General features: G+C 43.5%; 1 protein-coding gene across 3 annotated transcripts in view; it reads left to right on the top strand.

Annotated features, from left to right (window-relative positions):
• The first annotated feature begins 3,143 nt into the window (after positions 1–3,143).
• hcn1 (hyperpolarization-activated cyclic nucleotide-gated cation channel 1) overlaps positions 3,144–21,264 on the top strand; it is a 168,782-nt gene continuing 150,661 nt past the window's right edge. For all 3 annotated transcript variants that reach the window (XR_005034826.1, XR_005034825.1, NM_001124318.1), the window contains 1 exon segment: positions 3,144–3,656. Coding sequence is in view for 1 of the 3 variants with exons in the window: in NM_001124318.1 (NP_001117790.1) it covers positions 3,292–3,656 (365 nt within the window). In the remaining 2 variants the exon portion in view is untranslated.

Raw genomic sequence — 21,264 nt, 5'->3', positions numbered from 1 at the left:
ATGCCGGTACAGGGACAAAGTAGTTGTCGCAGTTCAACAGCTCAGACACGAGACGTATGTGGCAGGGTCTACAGGAAATCACGGATTACAAAAAGAAAACCAGCCACGTTATGGACACTGATGTCATGCTTCCAGACAAACTAAATATCTTCATTGCCCGCTTTGAGGTTAATACAGAGACACTGTTGCGGCCCACTAACAAGGACTATAACCCCCTCCTCTCCTTCTCCGTGGCCGACGTGAGTCAAACATTTAAGCGTGTTAACCCTCGCAAGGCTGCTGGCCCAAACGACATCCCTAACCGCGTCCTCAAAGCAAGCGCAGATCAGCTGGCCGGCGTGTTTACGGACATATTCAATCGCTCCCTATCCAAGTCTGCTGTCCCCACATGCTTCAAGATGGCCACCATTGTTTCTGTACCCAAGAAGGCAAAGATAATTTAATTCAATGTCTACAGCCCCGTAGCACTCACTTCTGTCATCATGAAGTGCTTTGAGAGACTAGTCAAGGATCATGTCACCTCCACATTACCGGCCACCCTAGACCCGCTTCAGTTTCCATATCGCCCCAACAGGACCACAGACGATGCAGGGTAGCCTAGTGGTTAGAGTGTTGAACTAGTAACCGGAAGGTTGCGAGTTCAAACCCCCGAGCTGACAAGGTACAAATCTGTCGTTCTGCCCCTGAACAGGCAGTTAACCCACTGTTCCCAGGCCGTCATTGAAAATAAGAATTTGTTCTTAACTGACTTGCCTGGTTAAATAAAGGTAAAAAAAAAATAAAAAAAAAAAAATCGCCATCCCACTGCACACTGCCCTATCCCATCTGGACAAGAGGAATACCTATGTAAGAACACTGTTTATTGACTACAACTCAGCATTCAATATCATGGTACCCTCCAAGCTCATCATCAAGCTGGAGGCCCTGGGTCTTAACCCCGCCCTGTGCAATTGGGTCCTGGACTTTCTGACAGTCTGCCACCAGGTGGTGAAGGTAGGATACAACATCTCCACTTCGCTGACCCTCAACACTGGGGCCCCACAAGGGTGCGTGCTCAGCCCCCTCCTGTACTCCCTGTTCACTGAAAGGCTCTCCAGAGGGTGGTGCAGTCTGCACAACGCATCACCGAGGGCAAACTACCTGCCCTCCATGAAACTTACAGAATCCGGTGTCACAGGAAGGCCAAAATGATAATCAAGGACAACAACCACCCAGGCCACTGCCTGTTCACCCCACTACCATCCAGAAGTCAAGGTCAGTACAGGTGCATCAAAGCTGGGACCAAGAGATTGAAAAAATAGCTTCTATCTCAAGGCCATCAGACTGCTAAACAGCAATCACTAACTCAGAGAGGCTGCTGTCTACACTGAGACCCAATCACTGGCCAAATGACTCACTAGTCACTTTAAACAATGCCACTTTAATAATGTTTACTTATCTTACATTACTCAACTCATATGTACATGTATATACTGCATTTTATACCATCTATTGCACCTTGCCTATGCCGCTCGTCCATCGCTCATCCATATATTTTATGTACATATTCTCATTCACCCCTTTAGATTTGTGTGTATTGGGTAGCTGTTGGGGAACTGTTAGATTACTTGTTAGATATTACTGCACTGTCGGAACTAGAAGCACAAGCATTTCACTACACTCGCATTAACATCTTCTAACCATGTGTATGTGACCAATAACATTTGATTTGATTTGACAAGGTACTGATGCAGTCAGAGTGAGGGTGTGACTGTCACTGACAAGGTAATGACGCAGTCAGAGTGTGGGTGTCACTGACAAGGTAATGACGCAGTCAGAGTGTGGGTGTCACTGACAAGGTAATGACGCAGTCCGAGTGTGGGTGTCACTGTCACTGACAAGGTGAACTTTACCTCTGACTCCCTGCATGTGAAGCAGAATTGTTATGACTGAGCTGTTATCCAATTATTTGTTTATTTGAATGATTATCAACTCATTATTGACGCACACTTTCTTGGTATTGGACACGGTAAACAACAACCATAATCGCTCTTTTTTGTTTCGATTCAAATGTGAACATATGAGGAGACAGTTAGACTTCAGGGTCGTAGGTATCACACATCTCAGAGGAGCGCAGATCAAAGATCAGGTGTCCCTCCCCCCGTCCATGTCATCTTATGCACTGTGATCTAAAAGGTAAGACTGGTCCTAAATCCGCACTCCTACTCTGAGATGCTTGACACACAAAAACGCTCTAACATTGCTCATCCATATATTTATATTCATATATTCTTTTTCCTTTACTTAGATTAGGTATTCGTTGTGGAATTGTTAGATATTACTTGTTAGATATTACTGCACTGTTGGAAATAGAAGCACAAGCGTTTCGCTACACTCGCAATAACATCTGCTAACCATGTGTTTGTGACCAATAAGATTTGAATTGATTTGACCCTTTAGTCTACTACGTAATGCAAAAAGCAGAGAATAGCTTATATCCAGCTGTGTCCATCTGACAGCACACTGGGCCACTGTTGAAAGGTGTGATTAACACACATGGTGACTATAGCTAAACAGCCAGACAGTAGGCTACAGTGGCGTGCCATTCTCCCACAGCTCATCTCTGCTGAAGAACAAGGCTATACAACAGGCTCTGTGATGTATGATGACAGATGTAGCATCACAGAGTGGTGTATGATCACAGCATGCATGCTCTCTGATGTGCCGTGAATATTATGCAGGCATTTGATTTGAATGCATAAATCACAGGGTAATAATACCAGGGTAAATGCTTACACATAGATGTCAGTCTGGGGAAAAGCAAAATGCATTTTGAGACAAGAATTGTCAAGGCATTCTGCATTGAGTTGATAAAACTAGTATTAAATATTCATATATTATATGTCATTTAAGTGAGGGGTTCATTTTGTCTTCATATCATCATGTGCTGAATGGTCATATTATTCACTAAACTGATGAGGAAGGGGAGCTCTATCATCAATCACATTATGGAAATGAAGTGCACGAGCCGCAGCCAGCAGTGTGCCTCTTAAACCGCAGTGCTGCGCGAGCGTGATAGGGGCTTGAACAATAAATACAGTCCGGTCGGTAGATGGCGGTAACACAGGAAACCTGATCTGTCAGGTTCACTAGAAGTCGGTCTCAGTTTGCAGCATTTGCAAAGGAGGCAGCGGAGCCGAGCAGTTGAAGGACATCAAATGAAACACGGGAGCGCTTTACAGCGGGTCCTCTTGAGTTTTGCGCGTAGCCTGTGTGCTCCGAGCCTGGAGACAGTACGTTTTAGTGAAAATCATGGAAGATAAATCAAATTCGTTCTCCAGCAACAAAGAAGGGGAGAAAGCAGATGGGAATAATGTATTTCAAAGGCAAGACTCGATACAGAAGAATAATATGGGGAGCCAGAACATGAAAGGAGGGGACCATGGAAACTCGGTGGGCTTCAAGGGGGACCGGGAGGAAGCCTTGGTCGGGTTCGACGATATAGACGGGTCCGGAAACCGACATGGCTTTATGCAGCGGCAATTTGGAGCGATGATGCAGCCCGGCGTCAATAAGTTCTCCCTGCGAATGTTCGGCAGTCAGAAAGCCGTTGAGAAAGAGCAAGAAAGGGTCCAGACGGCTGGATACTGGATCATTCATCCCTATAGCGATTTTAGGTAAGGAGCGGAAAGTCATCTTCTCAGCTTTTTACCCATGCCGTCACCCACAGAGCCAGGTCCGCAAGACACCACATCCACTCTGTCATCAGTGCGCGTTACGCATCGCCCAAAGCAGAGGCTAATCATGTTTCTGTATTGAGGCAATTATAGAGGCATTGATTGTTTTACCTATTGAATTCTGATTATATTCATATTTTCCATTGCAAGGTTTTCATTATTCTAATGTGGAAGACAGAAATAAACGAATCCACGAAATGTCCTTGGGAAAAGGATGGTGAATGTCACGAGTTAATAAATACACAAATGCTGATTGTTCACACAACAATACACCACTAAGGCAGTATTGCTTGTGGCATATGTGGTTCTATAATAGCCTAAGCGACGTTACCTGTGTTTAACATGACAGTAATGTAGGAACATCAAGGATGAAAACATATCGTTGTAGCTCCTGCCTGCAATGATGAAACGAAGAGGATCATTGAGGATGGCCTCTGGATAGAAAAATACATATGCGGTAAATTTGATCGAGAAACGACCACAGAGAGAGAGAGGGGGAGAGAGAGAGAGAGATAGAGAGAATTAAACATTGGTTATCCGCATCAAAATGAACAGGTGAATAACAAGGGAAGGCATGAATTCAAACACCCGGCATTTGAACAGTTAAACGGAGCCCGCCTGTAAAACCGTGAATAATGTACAGAAAATAGAATGCAAAATGCTCTGACGTGGGATACACGTCCATCAAACATAAATCCAAGGAGAACTGCGCAGGAATAAACATGATGGAATTTGCCTATTTGTTTTTAGGGAGCTATAAACCCATTACAACGATCCCTTGTATGATAAAGCTGATTGGTTTATTTGTTTAAGGACTTAAATTGGATAAAGTTTGAGATAAGTGGTTAATGGGCTTGTGTAGGCATTACGTCATAAATATTTGTATTATTTCTTTGCAACTATTGCTGTGCATGGATCATCACGCGTACACTGACCGACTGTCTCACAGACATTTTTTCTGACTGCATAGAACCGACCTAATACTGCGCATTGACATGAATAACAGAATGAGCCTGATTGAATGCTGAAAATAGATATATAATTCTTATTTTGGTAAATGTAAGTCAGTAGAATGTTGTTTGAGAGAATGAATGAATCTTCACATCGCCTGACAAGGTAAAATGATACCTAGTGGCCAAATGGAAGCTTTCATAATCTGCCTCGTTTGTTCAGTAACAGCCCAGCTTTATATTGTGTGTTGTTTAAACATTGCAGTGTCATTTCAAGATATATATATATATATATATATATATATATATATATATATATATATATATATATATATATATATATATATATATATATATATATATATATATACACTGATCTACACTTCCTGAACATTGACGTGTATATAAATGCACTGCTATGATGTCAGATCCAAGTGCTCCCATATCCAACAGGCTACGTTTTGTATTCACAAATCAAACACGGCATAGTTGGTTGTGCTTTGCATCCGTGTCCCCTGCTAGAGTTGGATGGACGGCGAGGTGACTCCCCTTTGTTCCAGTCAGTTGCGAGCTGGGACTTCATGTTGACTCGGCTGAGTTTAACTCGTCGCTGTCCATGGTGATGAAATGCAACTCTGTACTGTGCGGACCTGATATAGCCCATCGCCTTCTCAAATAATCTACAGCATTAATAATAACCTAATACTAATCTAATAATCTAGTAGTGTGTTGGAATTTTATGGTGACACGGTTGAATCTAACTCGTCGCTGTCCATGGTGCTGACATGCTACTCTGCACTGTGGAGACTGGAGATAACTGCTGCTATTTTACTACTACACAAATGATGCTGTTTAGGAGCAGGGGTGAAGGAGATGACATTTCTTCCCGGTACGAGCCTTTAAAAAAAAAAAAAAATATGGACCAAATCATATAATTACATATATAATCCCTATTCATTTAATCAGATCTCTATGGATCTAATATTACAGACTTGTCAAATAGTTTTTAAGCCTAATTTAGGCCTAGATATTTTTCTGCTTATAATTACCGACATTTGGTAGGGTATTTGTTAGTCAAGTTGTCTATAATTAGATACATGCGGCTTCTCTTCCGTCATTACTTGATGCTTGTCTAGAATACAAAATTACGCCTTGCTCACCAGAATAATGTCATACATAAATTGATAGATTCATTTCTGCTTCTCTCACGGAGGGAGGATGTTTATGGAGCAGGGAGGTTTTCCGTGCAAAATTTCAAAATTTCATCAGTTTGAACAGTTTTAGGGAAACGAAAAGTTGGGAAAATGATCCAACATGTTTCTGGTAGTATTTCAGTTCGTCTTGGATGAATAGTTTATGTGGTTGAAAACTAAATATAGCCCGTTTTTATGTTGCTGAAAGAAATGATATAATAATATGGTCCCCAAACGCGTATCCGCATTCTCTCAAAATGCTGAAAGAAATTATTCATATTTCTCTAATTCTGTTCCCGAGACTAAATTAACATTCCACAAGTTTTCAAGTCTATTCACGTATTTGTCATGCGACAGACATGCGGTAATGATAACTAGTGTAATAGCCTACACATTTCTTGTAATCTATGTTTTAATTATTGTGATTGGCGCATGTTTAACCGGTATGGCGTATCCCAACTATTTATTTTGCTGGTATACTCCATACCGGACCCAAACCAGCTTAGGCTACTTTCAACCCTGATTATGAGATATTTTGTGATTACATTTTTTTTTAAAAACACTGTCCACAGCTTTAGGACACCCCTTATCTTCTCATATTAATATTGTCTGTCACCAAAATAAAAACTCACATGTTATTGTCGTTTGAATGGTAGGATAAACACATTCCTTGCGTTGGAAATAGGGCGGGGTCACAGTGGTCGGTCATATTCCAGAACGGTGTGTCATTAGATTGTAGAAAGAAGGTTAGCCAGGATTAGAACTACTACATGTCAGTCAATGAGCTTACTTTAGGCTACAGCAGGCAGGCCCCACAACAATTATGTAACATGATCAACCTGTTCTGGAATAGCAGACACACAGGGCATATTTGCACCAATCAGGTGATATACATGACCGCTTATTAACGTAACCGTCTCATTAATAGAGATCATTTTAAAGATTCAAGCCTGTAAAGTTCTAAAATGAGTGCAATTTTTGACTAGCTTCAATGTATTGGCTACAATTTATTAGAATATTTGCTTGCACTTGACTAAAGAGAATGCAAATACCTTGTTTTGTACCAAGATGATTGAATGGAAACCTTGACTCCCTTTTACAATGTCCTCAAATGGTCACCTCCCTTGTCACATGACAGGGGTTCAGCAGTTTGCTCCATAGCCTTGCCTCATTCGTGACACCTTCCACTGGGCTCTACATCACAGTGATGTGTTATCTTGTCAATGTAAAGAGAGAAGGCCATAAACAATGCCAGCGCAGAGATCTTCCTTCTTGACCCTGGCTTATATAATTGAGTGGCTATTCTACACCAATGCTGTAAGCCTACTCTGTATTCCTGGCTCCAATTCAGAATTGTATGGATATTCTATACCTGGCTACACTGCTATTCTATTCCTGGCTACACTTCTATTCTATTTCTGGCTACACTTCTATTCTATACCTGGCTACACTTCTATTCTATTCCTGGCTACACTTCTATTCTATTCCTGGCTACACTTCTATTCTATACCTGGCTACACTTCTATTCTATACCTGGCTACACTTCTATTCTATAGCTGGCTACACTGCTATTCTATACCTGGCTACACTTCTATTCTATACCTGGCTACACTTCTATTCTATACCTGGCTACACTTCTATTCTATACCTGGCTACACTTCTATTCTATACCTGGCTACACTTCTATTCTATACCTGGCTACACTTCTATTCTATTCCTGGCTATACTTCTATTCTATACCTGGCTATACTTCTATTCTATACCTGGCTATACTTCTATTCTATACCTGGCTATACTTCTATTCTATACCTGGCTACACTTCTATTCTATACCTGGCTATACTTCTATTCTATACCTGGCTATACTTCTATTCTGTACCTGGCTACACTTCTATTCTATACCTGGCTACACTTCTATTCTATACCTGGCTATACTTCTATTCTATACCTGGCTATACTTCTATTCTGTACCTGGCTATACTTCTATTCTCTACCTGGCTACGCTTCTATCCTATACTTGGCTACACTTCTATCCTATACTTGGCTACACTTCTATCCTATACCTGGCTATACTTCTATTCTCTACCTGGCTACGCTTCTATCCTATACTTGGCTATACTTCTATTCTATACTTGGCTATACTTCTATTCTATACCTGGCTACACTTCTATTCTATACCTGGCTATACTTCTATTCTATACCTGGCTACACTTCTATTCTATACCTGGCTACACTTCTATTCTATTCCTGGCTATACTTCTATTCTATACCTGGCTATACTTCTATTCTATACCTGGCTATACTTCTATACTATACCTGGCTATACTTCTATTCTATACCTGGCTACACTTCTATTCTATACCTGGCTATACTTCTATTCTATACCTGGCTATACTTCTATTCTGTACCTGGCTACACTTCTATTCTATACCTGGCTACACTTCTATTCTATACCTGGCTATACTTCTATTCTATACCTGGCTATACTTCTATTGTGTACCTGGCTATACTTCTATTCTCTACCTGGCTACGCTTCTATCCTATACTTGGCTACACTTCTATCCTATACTTGGCTACACTTCTATCCTATACCTGGCTATACTTCTATTCTCTACCTGGCTACGCTTCTATTCTATACCTGGCTACACTTCTGTTCTATACCTGGATACACTTCTATCCTATACTTGGCTACACTTCTATCCTATACTTGGCTAAGCTGCTATTCTTTTAAAACTAAAGCAAAATATGTTTTATTGTCATGTACACCGGATGTGTTGGATATCAAATGAAATCAAATCCAACTTTATTAGTCACATGCGTCGAATACAACAAGTGTAGACCTTACTGTGAAATGCTGACTCACAAGCCCTTAACTAACAATGCAGTTCAAGAAGAAGAACATATTTACCAAGTAGACTAAAGTAAAAAAAGTATAAAAGTAACACAATAAAATAACAACAACGAGGCTAAATACAGGGGGTACTGGTACCGAGTCAGTGTGCTGGGGAACAGGTTAGAGGTCATTTGTACATGTAGTGACTATGCATAGAAAATAAACAGTGAGTAGCAGCAGTGGACAAGACAAATGGGGGGGGGGGGGGGGGGTCAATGTAAATAGTCTGGTGGCCATTTGATTAATTGTTCTGTTCAGCAATCTTCTGGCTTGGGGGGGGGGGGGGGGGTAGAAGCTGTTAAGGAGCCTTTTGGTCTTAGACGTGGCACTCCGGTACCGCTTCCCGTGCAGTAGCAGAGAAAACAGTCTATGACTTGGGTGACTGGAGTCTCTGACAATTTTTTGGGCTTCCTCTGACACTGCTTATTATATGGCTGGATGGCAGGATGGCAAGGGTGCTCTTGTTGTTTGGCTCAAATCCTCCTGTCTTTAATCGCTTCAAAGTTAAACCCTTTCTTTTTTTTTCATCAGATCATTTCAAGGGCTTTGTCTTTGTTGTTATTCAATTTCTCTGCTGTGTTTCCAGAATTAGACTGATGTACTGTCTGGCTACTGCATCATTTAAACATGTAATCGGATGGAGCCCCTCTCTAGTACACGTTAGTCATTTAGCTGACACTCTTATCCAGAGAGACTTACAGGAGCAATTAGGGTGAAGTGCCTTGCTCAAGGGCACATCGACAGATTTTCTCACCTTGTCGGCTCGGGGATTCAACCTTTTTGGTTATTTGGCCCGACGCTCTAACCACTAGGTTACCTTTCACCTGTCCTACTGTAGTTGGGTTTCCAATAGGTTTTTATGGTTCACAACACGAAAATGAGAGCCTTGTTTTTTTTGTTGCAGGCTTTCAGTGGTACTGTTTTTGGGGACATAAGAACCAGTTTATTTTGTGACTTTATAATGAAAAAAAGGCAACCACAACAGTCTATCAATGGTTTCCAAATATGTTTTACGACCACAACAACAATGTGACATTATGATGAAAAAGAAAGCAACAACAGTCCACCCATGAATGACAGACAACACCGTTCACAACTGCTTTGTATAGCTTCAAAATGCATCTGGAACTTAATCTCCAACACATTCTTAATACTGAGGCTGCTGAAAGATTAATGGCTGGTTAGTAATATTAATTATTTATAGATTTCAGAAAGGGTCTCATGCTTGGCCTGTTGTAGACTAACGTTAGTTCTTTTGGAGAATACGCTTCTGTCTTCTTTCTTTCATTTAGCATGACCAGATCCAGATATCATGGCCATGTCCAGATAGCACCATGTCCAGATAGCACCATGTCCAGATAGCACCATGTCCAGATAGCATGACCATGTCCAGATAGTATGACCATGTCCAGATAGCATGACCATGTACAGATAGCATGACCATGTCCAGATAGCACCATGTCCAGATAGAATGACCATGTCCAGATAGCACCATGTCCAGATAGCACTATGTACAGATAGCATGACCATGTCCAGATAGCATGACCATGTGCAGATAGCATGACCATGTCCAGATTGCATGACAATGTCCCGATATCATGACCATGTCCAAAAAAGACCATGTCCAGATAGCATAACCATGTACAGATAGCATGACCATGTACAGATAGCATGACCATGTACAGATAGCATGACCATGTCCAGATAGCACCATGTCCAGATAGAATGACCATGTCCAGATAGCACCATGTCCAGATAGCACTATGTACAGATAGCATGACCATGTCCAGATAGCATGACCGTGTCCAGAGAGCATGACCATGTTCAGATAGCATGACCATGTTCAGATAGCACCATGTCCAGATAGAACGATGTCCAGATAGCACCATTTCCAGATAGCACCATGTGCAGAGAGCACCATGTCCAGATAGCATGACTTGGTCCAGATAGCAACATGTCCAGATAGCACCATGTCCAGATAGCACCATGTCCAGATAGCATGACAATGTCCAGATATCATGACCATGTCCAGATAGCACCATGTCCAGATAGCATGACAATGTCCAGACAGCATGACCATGTCCAGATTGCATGACTATGTCTTGAAGGCAGCATGTCCAGATATCACCATGTCCAGATAGCACCATGCCCAGATAGCACCATGCCCAGATAGCATTACCATTTCCAGATAGCATGACCATGTACAGATAGCATGGCTTTATCCAGATAGCACCATGTCCAGACAACATGACCATATCCTGATATTATGACCATGTCCAGATGGCAACATGTCCAGAGAACATGACCATGTACAGATGGCACTATGTCCAAATAGCATGACCATGTCCAGATAGCATGACCATGTCCAGATTGCAACATGTCCAGATAGCATGACCATGTCCAGATAGCACTGTGTCCAGATAACACCATGGCCAGATAGCAGGACCATGTTCAGATAGCACCATGTCCAGGTAACACCATGTCCTGATAGCACCATGTCCAGATAGCACCATGCCCAGATAGCATGATCATGTCCAGAAAGCATAACCAACTCCAGATAGCATGACCATGTACAGATAGCACCATGTCCAGATAGCCACATGTCCAGATAGCACCATGTCCAGATAGCATGACCATGTCCAGATAGCATGACCAGAAAGTACCATGTCCAGATAGCCACATGTCCAGATAGCACCATGTCCAGATAGCACCATGTCCAGATAACACCATGTCCAGATAGCACCATGCCCAGATAGAGTGACCATGTCCAGATAGAATGACCATGTCCAGATAGCACCATATCCAGATAGCCTGACCATGTCCAGATAGTATGACCATGTCCAGATAGCACCATATCCAGATAGCCTGACCATGTCCAGATAGTATGACCATGTCCAGATAGCACCATATCCAGATAGCCTGACCATGTCCAGATAGTATGACCATGTCCAGATAGCACCATATCCAGATAGCCTGACCATGTCCAGATAGTATGACCATGTCCAGATAGCACCATATCCAGATAGCCTGACCATGTCCAGATAGTATGACCATGTCCAGATAGCACCATATCCAGATAGCCTGACCATGTCCAGATAGTATGACCATGTCCAGATAGCACCATATCCAGATAGCCTGACCATGTCCAGATAGTATGACCATGTCCAGATAGCACCATATCCAGATAGCCTGACCATGTCCAGATAGTATGACCATGTCCTGATAGCACCATGTCCAGATAGCACCATGTCCAGATGTCATGAAAATTTCCAGATAAAAGCACCATGTCCAGATAGCACCATGTCCAGGTAGCCTGACCATGTCCAGATAGTATGACCATGTCCAGATAGCATGACCATGTACAGATTGGATGACCATTTCAAGATAGCATGACCATGTCCTGATAGCACCATGTCCAGATATCATGACAATGTACAGATAGGATGACCATTTCAAGATAGCATGACCATTTCAAGATAGCATGACCATTTACAGATAGCACCATGTCCAGATTGCATGACCATGTCCAGATAGCATGACCATGTCCAGATAGCATGACCATGTACAGATTGCATGGCCATGTCCAGATAGCATGACCATGTCCAGATAGCACCATGTCCAGATAGCATGACCATGTCCAGATAGCATGACCATATCCAGATAGCATGACCATGTCCAGATATCATGACCATGTCCAGATAGCATGACCATGTCCAGAGAGCACCATGCCCAGATAGCATGACCATATCCTGATAGCATGACCATGTCCTGATAGCAACATGTCCAGAAACCATGACCGTATCCAGATAGCATGACCATGTCCTGATAGCACCATGTCCAGATAGCATGACCATGTCCTGATAGCACCATTTCCAGATAGCATGACCATATCCAGATAGCATGACCATATCCAGATAGCATGACCATGTCCAGATAGCACCATGTCCAGATAGCATTACCATATCCAGATAGCACCATGTCCAGATAGCACGACCATGTCCTGATAGCACCATATCCAGATAGCATGACCATATCCAGATAGCATGAACATATCCAGATAGCATGACCATGTCCAGATAGTATGACCATGTCCAGATAGCATGATCATGTCCAGATAGCATGACCATGTCCAGATAGCATGACCATATCCAGATAGCACCATGTCCAGATAGCATGACCATATCCAGATAGCACCATGTCCAGATAGCATGACCATGTCCAGATAGTATGACCATGTCCAGATAGCATGACCATGTCCTGATAGCACCATGTCCAGATATCATGACAATGTACAGATAGGAAGACCATTTGAAGATAGCATGACCATTTACAGATAGCACCTTGTCCAGATATCATAACCAAGTCCAGATAGCACCATGTCCAGATTGCATGACCATGTCCAGATAGCATGGCCATGTCCAGGTAGCATGACCATGTCCAGATAGCACCATGTCCAGATAGCACGACCATGTCCTGATAGCACCATGTCCAGATTGCACCATGCCCAGATAGCATGACCATGTCCAGATAGCACCATGTCCAGATATCATGACCATGTCCAGATAGCACCATGTCCAGATAGCATGACAATGTTCGGATATCATGACCATGTCCTGATAGCACCATGTCCAGATTGCATGACCATGTCCAGATAGCATGACCATGTCCAGATAGCATGACCATGTACAGATTGCTTGGCCATGTCCAGATAGCATGACCATGTCCAGATAGCACCATGTCCAGATAGCATGACCATGTCCAGATAGCATGACCATATCCAGATAGCATGACCATGTCCAGAGAGCACCATGCCCAGATAGCATGACCATATCCTTATAGCATGACCATGTCATGATAGCAACATGTCCAGAAAGCATGACCGTATCCAGATAGCATGACCATGTCCTGATAGCACCATTTCCAGATAGCAAGACCATATCCAGATAGCATGACCATATCCAGATAGCATGACCATGTCCAGATAGCACCATGTCCAGATAGCATGACCATATCCAGATAGCACCATGTCCAGATAGCATGACCATGTCCTGATAGCACCATGTCCAGATAGCATGACCATATCCAGATAGCATGCCCATGTCCAGATAGCACCATGTCCAGATAGCATGACCATATCCAGATAGCACCATGTCCAGATAGCATGACCATGTCCAGATAGTATGACCATGTCCAGATAGCATGACCATGTCCAGATAGGATGACCATTTACAGATAGCACCATGTCCAGATAGCACCATGTCCAGATAGCATGACCATGTCCAGATAGCATGACCATGTCCAGATAGTATGACCATGTCCAGATAGCATGACCATGTCCTGATAGCACCATGTCCAGATATCATGACAATGTACAGATAGGATGACCATATTCAAGATAGCATGACCATTTCAAGATAGCATGCCCACTTACAGATAGCACCATGTCCAGATAGCACCATGTCCAGATATCATGACCATGTCCAGATAGCACCATGTCTAGATAGCATGATAATGTTCGGATATCATGACCATGTCCAGATAGCACCATGTCCAGGTAGCAAGACCATGTCCAGATATTATGACCATATCTAGATAGCATGACCATGTCCAGATAGCATGACCATGTCCAGATAGCACCATGTCCAGATAGCATGACCATATCCAGATAGCACCATGTCCAGATAGCACGACCATGTCCTGATTGCTCCTTGTCCAGATTGCACCATGCCCAGATAGCATGACCATATCCTGATAGCATGACCATGTCCTGATAGCACCATGTCCAGATAGCATGACCATATCCAGATAGCATGACCATATCCAGACAGCATGACCATGTCCAGATAGCACCATTTCCAGATAGCACCATGTCCAGATAGCATGACCATGTCCAGATAGTATGACCATGTCCAGATAGCATGACCATGTCCTGATAGCACCATGTCCAGATATCATGACAATGTACAGATAGACTGACCATTTACAGATAGCACCATGTCCAGATAGCACCATTTCCAGATAGCACCATGTCCAGATATCATGACCAGGTCCAGATAGCACCATGTCCAGGTAGCATGACAATGTTCGGATATCATGACCAAGTCCAGATACCACCATATCCAGATTGCATGAACATGTTTAGATAGCATGACCATGTTTAGATAGCATGACCATGTCCAGATTGCATGGCCATGTCCAGATAGCATGACCATGTCCAGATAGCACCATGTCCAGATAGCATGGCCATGTCCAGATAGCATGACCATGTCCAGATAGCATGACCATGTCCAGATAGCATGACCATATCCAGATAGCATGACCATATCCAGATAGCATGACCATGTCCAGATATCATGACCATGTCCAGATAGCACCATGTCCAGATAGCACCATGCCCTGATAGCATGACCATATCCTGATAGCACCATTTCCAGATAGCATGACCATATCCAGATAGCATGACCATTTCCAGATAGCATGACCATGTCCAGATAGCACCATTTCCAGATAGCATGACCATATCCAGATAGCATGACCATATCCAGATAGCATGACCATGTCCAGATAGCACCATGTCCAGATAGCAACATGTCCAGAAAGCATGACCATATCCAGATAGCATGACCATGTCCAGATAACACCATGTCCAGATAGCACCATATCCAGAAAGCACCATGTCCAGATAGCATGACCATGTCCTGATAGCACCATGTCCAGATAGAATGACCATATCCAGATAGCACCATGTCCAGATAGAATGACCATATCCAGATAGCACCATGTCCAGATAGCACCATGTCCTGATAGCATGACCATGTCAAGATAGCATGACCATATCCAGATAGCATGACCATGTCCAGATAGCACCATGTCCAGATAGCATGACCATATCCAGATAGCACCATGTCCAGATAGAATGACCATGTGCAGATAGCACCATGTCCAGATAGCATGACCATGTCCTGATAGCACCATGTCCAGATAGCATGACCATATCCAGATAGCATGACCATGTCCAGATAGCACCATGTCCAGATAGCATGACCATATCCAGATAGCACCATGTCCAGATAGCATGACCATGTCCTGATAGCACCATGTCCAGATAGCATGACCATGACCAGATAGCACCATATCCAGATAGCATGACAATGTCCAGTTAGCATGACCATGTACAGATAGCAAAACCGATTCCAGATAGCATGATCATGTCTAGATGTCATGACCATTTCCAGATAGTATGACCATGTCCAGATAGCACCATGTCCAGATAGCACCATGTCCAGATAGCATGACCATTTCAAGATAGCATGACCATGTCCAGATATCATGACAATGTACAGATAGCATGACCATGTCCAGATAGCATGACCATTTCAAGATAGCACCATGTCCAGATATCATGACCATGTCCTGATAGCATGACCATGTCCAGATATCATGACCATGTCCTGATAGCACCATGCCCAGATAGCATGACCATATCCTGATAGCATGACCATGTCCTGATAGCACCATGTCCAAATAGCATGACCATATCCAGATATCATGACCATGTCCTGATAGCACCATGTCCAGATAGCATGACCATATCCAGATATCGTGACCATGTCCTGATAGCATGACCATGTCCTGATAGCACCATGCCCTGCTAGCACCATGCCCAGATAGCATGACCATATCCTGATAGCATGACCATGTCCTGATAGCACCATGCCCAGATAGCATGACCATATCCAGATATCATGACCATGTCCTGATAGCACCATGTCCAGATAGCATGACCATATCCAGATAGCATGACCATGTACAGATAGCATGACCATGTCCAGATAGCATGACCATTTCAAGATAGCACCATGTCCAGATATCATGACCATGTCCTGATAGCATGACCATGTCCAGATATCATGACCATGTCCTGATAGCACCATGCCCAGATAGCATGACCATATCCTGATAGCATGACCATGTCCTGATAGCACCATGTCCAAATAGCATGACCATATCCAGATATCATGACCATGTCCTGATAGCACCATGTCCAGATAGCATGACCATATCCAGATATCGTGACCATGTCCTGATAGCATGACCATGTCCTGATAGCACCATGCCCTGCTAGCACCATGCCCAGATAGCATGACCATATCCTGATAGCATGACCATGTCCTGATAGCACCATGCCCAGATAGCATGACCATATCCAGATATCATGACCATGTCCTGATAGCACCATGTCCAGATAGCATGACCATATCCAGATAGCATGACCATATCCAGATAGCACCATGTCCAGATAGCATGACCATGTCCAGATAGCATGACCATATCCAGATAGCATGACCATGTCCAGATAGCATGACCATATCCAGATAGCACCATGTCCAGATAGCATGACCATGTCCAGATAGCATGACCATATCCAGATAGCATGACCATGTCCAGATAGCATGACCATATCCAGATAGCACCATGTCCAGATAGCATGACCATGTCCAGATAGCATGACCATATCCAGATAGCATGACCATATCCAGATAGCATGACCATGTCCAGATATCATGAACATGTCCAGATAGCACCATGTCCAGATAGCACCATGCCCAGATAGCATGACCATATCCAGATATCATGACCATATCCTGATAGCAACATGTCCAGATAGCATGACCATATCCAGATATCATGACCATATCCTGATAGCAACATGTCCTGATAGCACCATGTCCTGATAGCAACATGTCCAGATAGTATGACCATTTCCAGATAGCATGACCATGTCCAGATAGCACCATTTCCAGATAGCACCATGTCCAGATAGCATGACCATATCCAGATAGCATGACCATGTCCAGATAACATGACCATGTCCAGATAGCATGACCATATCCAGATAGCACCATGTCCAGATAGCACAACCATGTCCTGATAGCACCATGTCCAGGTAGCACCATGTCCAGATAGCATGACCATGTCCTGATAGCACCATGTCCAGATAGCATGACCATATCCAGATAGCACCATGTCCAGATAGCATGACCATATCCAGATAGCACCATGTCCAGATAGCATGACCATGTCCTGATAGCACCATGTCCAGATAGAATGACCATGTCCAGATAGCACCATATCCAGATAGCATGACCATGTCCAGATAGCATGACCATGTCCAGATAGCATGACCATGTCCAGATAGCATGACCATGTCCAGATAGCACCATATCCAGATAGCATGACCAGGTGCAGATAGCATGACCATGTCCAGATAGCATGACAATGTCCAGTTAGCATGACCATGTTCAGATAGCAAAACCGATTCCAGATAGCACCATGTCCGGATTGCATGACCATGTCCAGATAGCATGACCATGTCCAGACAGCATGACCATGTCCAGATAGCATGACCATGTCCTGATAGCACCATGTCCAGATAGCATGACCATGTACAGATAGCATGACCATGTCCAGATAGCATGACAATGTCCAGTTAGCATGACCATGTCCAGATAGCATGACCATGTCCAGATAGCATGACCATGCCCAGATAGCATGACCATGTCCAGATAGCATGACCATTTCCTGATAGCACCATGTCCAGATAGCATGACCATGTCCAGATAGCACCATGTCCAGATAGCATGACCATGTACAGATAGCATGACCATGTCCAGTTAGCATGACCATGTCCAGATAGCATGACCATGCCCAGATAGCATGACCATGTCCAGATAGCATGACCATTTCCTGATAGCACCATGTCCAGATAGCATGACCATGTCCAGATAGCATGACCATATCCAGAGAGCACCATGTCCAGATAGCATGACCATATCCAGATAGCATCATGTCAAGATAGCACCATGTCCAGATAGCATGACCATATCCTGATAGTTTGACCATGTCCTGATAATACCATGTCCAGATAGCATGACCATATCCAGATAGCATGACCATGTCCTGATAGCACCATGTCCAGATAGCATGACCATATCCAGATAGCACCATGTCCAGATAGCATGACCATGTCCAGATAGCATGACCATATCCAGATTGTATGACCATGTGCAGATAGCACCATGTCCAGATAGCATAACCGATTCCAGATAGCATGACCATTTCCAGATAGCATGACCATGTCCAGATATCACCATGTCCAGATAGCACCATATCCAGATAGCACCATATCCAGATAGCATGACCATGTCTCGATGTCATGACCATTTCTGGATAAAAGCACAATGTCCAGATAGCATGACCATGTCCTGAAAGCATTACCATTTCAAGATACCATGACCATTTCAAGATAGCACCATGTCCAGATAGCATGACCATGTCCTGATAGCACCATGTCCAGATAGCATGACCATATCCAGATAGCACCATGTCCAGATAGCATGACCATGTCCAGATAGCATGACCATATCCAGATTGTATGACCATGTGCAGATAGCACCATGTCCAGATAGCATAACCGATTCCAGATAGCATGACCATTTCCAGATAGCATGACCATGTCCAGATATCACCATGTCCAGATAGCACCATATCCAGATAGCACCATATCCAGATAGCATGACCATGTCTCGATGTCATGACCATTTCTGGATAAAAGCACAATGTCCAGATAGCATGACCATGTCCAGATAGCATTACCATTTCAAGATACCATGACCATTTCAAGATAGCACCATGTCCAGATAGCATGACCATGTGCAGATAGCACCATGTCCAGATAGCATGACCATGTCTAGATAGCAACATTTCCAGATAGCATGACCATGTCCAGATAGCATGACCATGTCTAGATAGCAACATTTCCAGATAGCATGATCATGTCCAGATAGCAACATTTCCAGATAGCATGACCATGTCCAGATATCATGACTATGTCCAGATAGCACCATGTCCAGATAACATGACCATGTCCAGATAGCATGACCATTTCCAGATAGCATGACCATGTCCAGATAGCATGACCATTTCCAGATGGCATGACCATGTCCAGATTGCATGACTTTATCCAGGTAGACCATGTCCAGATAGCATGACCATTTCCAGATAGCATGACCATTTCCACATAGCATGACCATTTCCAGATAGCACCATGTCCAGATAGCACCATGTCCAGATGGCATCACCATGTCCAGATAGCATGACTTTATCCAGATAGACCATATCCAGATAGCATGACCATGTCCAGATATCACCATGTCCAGATATCACCATGTCCAAATAGCATGACCATATCCAGAGAGCGTGACTTTGTCCAGATAGACTATGTCCAGATAGCATGACCATGTCCAGATAGCATGACCATATCCAGATAGCATGACCATGAACAGATAGCACCATGTCCAGATAGCACCATGTCCAGATAGCATGACCATATCCTGAGAGCATGACTTTATCCAGATAGACCTTGTCCAGATAGCATGGCTTTATCCAGATAGCACCATGTCCAGATAGCATGACCATGTCCAGATAGCACCATGTCCAGATAGCATGACAATATCCAGATAGCACCATGTCCAGATAGCATGACCATGTCCAGATAGCATGACCATGTCCAGATAGCACCATGTCCAGATAGCATGAGAATATCCAGATAGCACCATGTCCAGATAGCACCATGTCCAGATAGCATGACCATGTCCAGATAGCATTACTTTTTTCCAGATAGACCATGTCCAGATAGCGTGACCATTTCCAGATAGCATGACCATGTCCAGATAGCGAGACCATGCCCAGATTGCATGACCATGTCCAGATAGCATGACCATGTCCAGATAGACATTGTCCAGAAAGCAATATGTCCAGATGGCATGACCATGTCCATATAGCATGATTTTATCCAGATAGCACCATTTCCAGATAACATGACCATGTCCAGATAGCACCATGTCCAGATAGCATGACCATGTCCATATAGCATGATTTTATCCAGATAGCACCATTTCCAGATAACATGACCATGTCCAGATAGCACCATGTCCAGATAGCACCATGTCCTGATAGCATAACCATGTCCAGATAGCATGACCATGTCCAGATAGCATGACCATGTCCAGATAGCATGACCATGTTCAGATAACATTACCATGTCCAGATAGCATGACCATGTCCAGATAGCACCATGTCCGGATTGCATGACCATGTCCAGATAGCATGACCATGTCCAGATAGCATGACCATGTCCAGATAGCATGACCATGTCCAGAAAGCATGACCATGTCCAGATAGCACCATGTCCAGATAGCATGGCCATGTCCAGATAGCATGACCATGTCCAGATAGCATGACCATGTCCAGATAGCACCATTTCCAGATAGCATGGCCATGTCCAGATAGCATGACCATATCCAGATAGCATGACCATGTCCAGATAGCATGACTATGTCCAGATAGCACCATGTCCAGATAGCATGGCCATGTCCAGATAGCACCATGTCCAGATAGCATGACCATGTCCAGATAGCATGACCATGTCCAGATAGCACCATGTCCAGATAG

The sequence above is a fragment of the Oncorhynchus mykiss genome, chromosome 12 (genome assembly GCF_013265735.2).
Source record: "Oncorhynchus mykiss isolate Arlee chromosome 12, USDA_OmykA_1.1, whole genome shotgun sequence".
Lineage (NCBI taxonomy): Eukaryota > Metazoa > Chordata > Actinopteri > Salmoniformes > Salmonidae > Oncorhynchus > Oncorhynchus mykiss.
The sequence above is the reverse complement of the archived record's forward strand: the minus strand, read 5'-3'. Positions and strand labels throughout refer to the sequence as shown.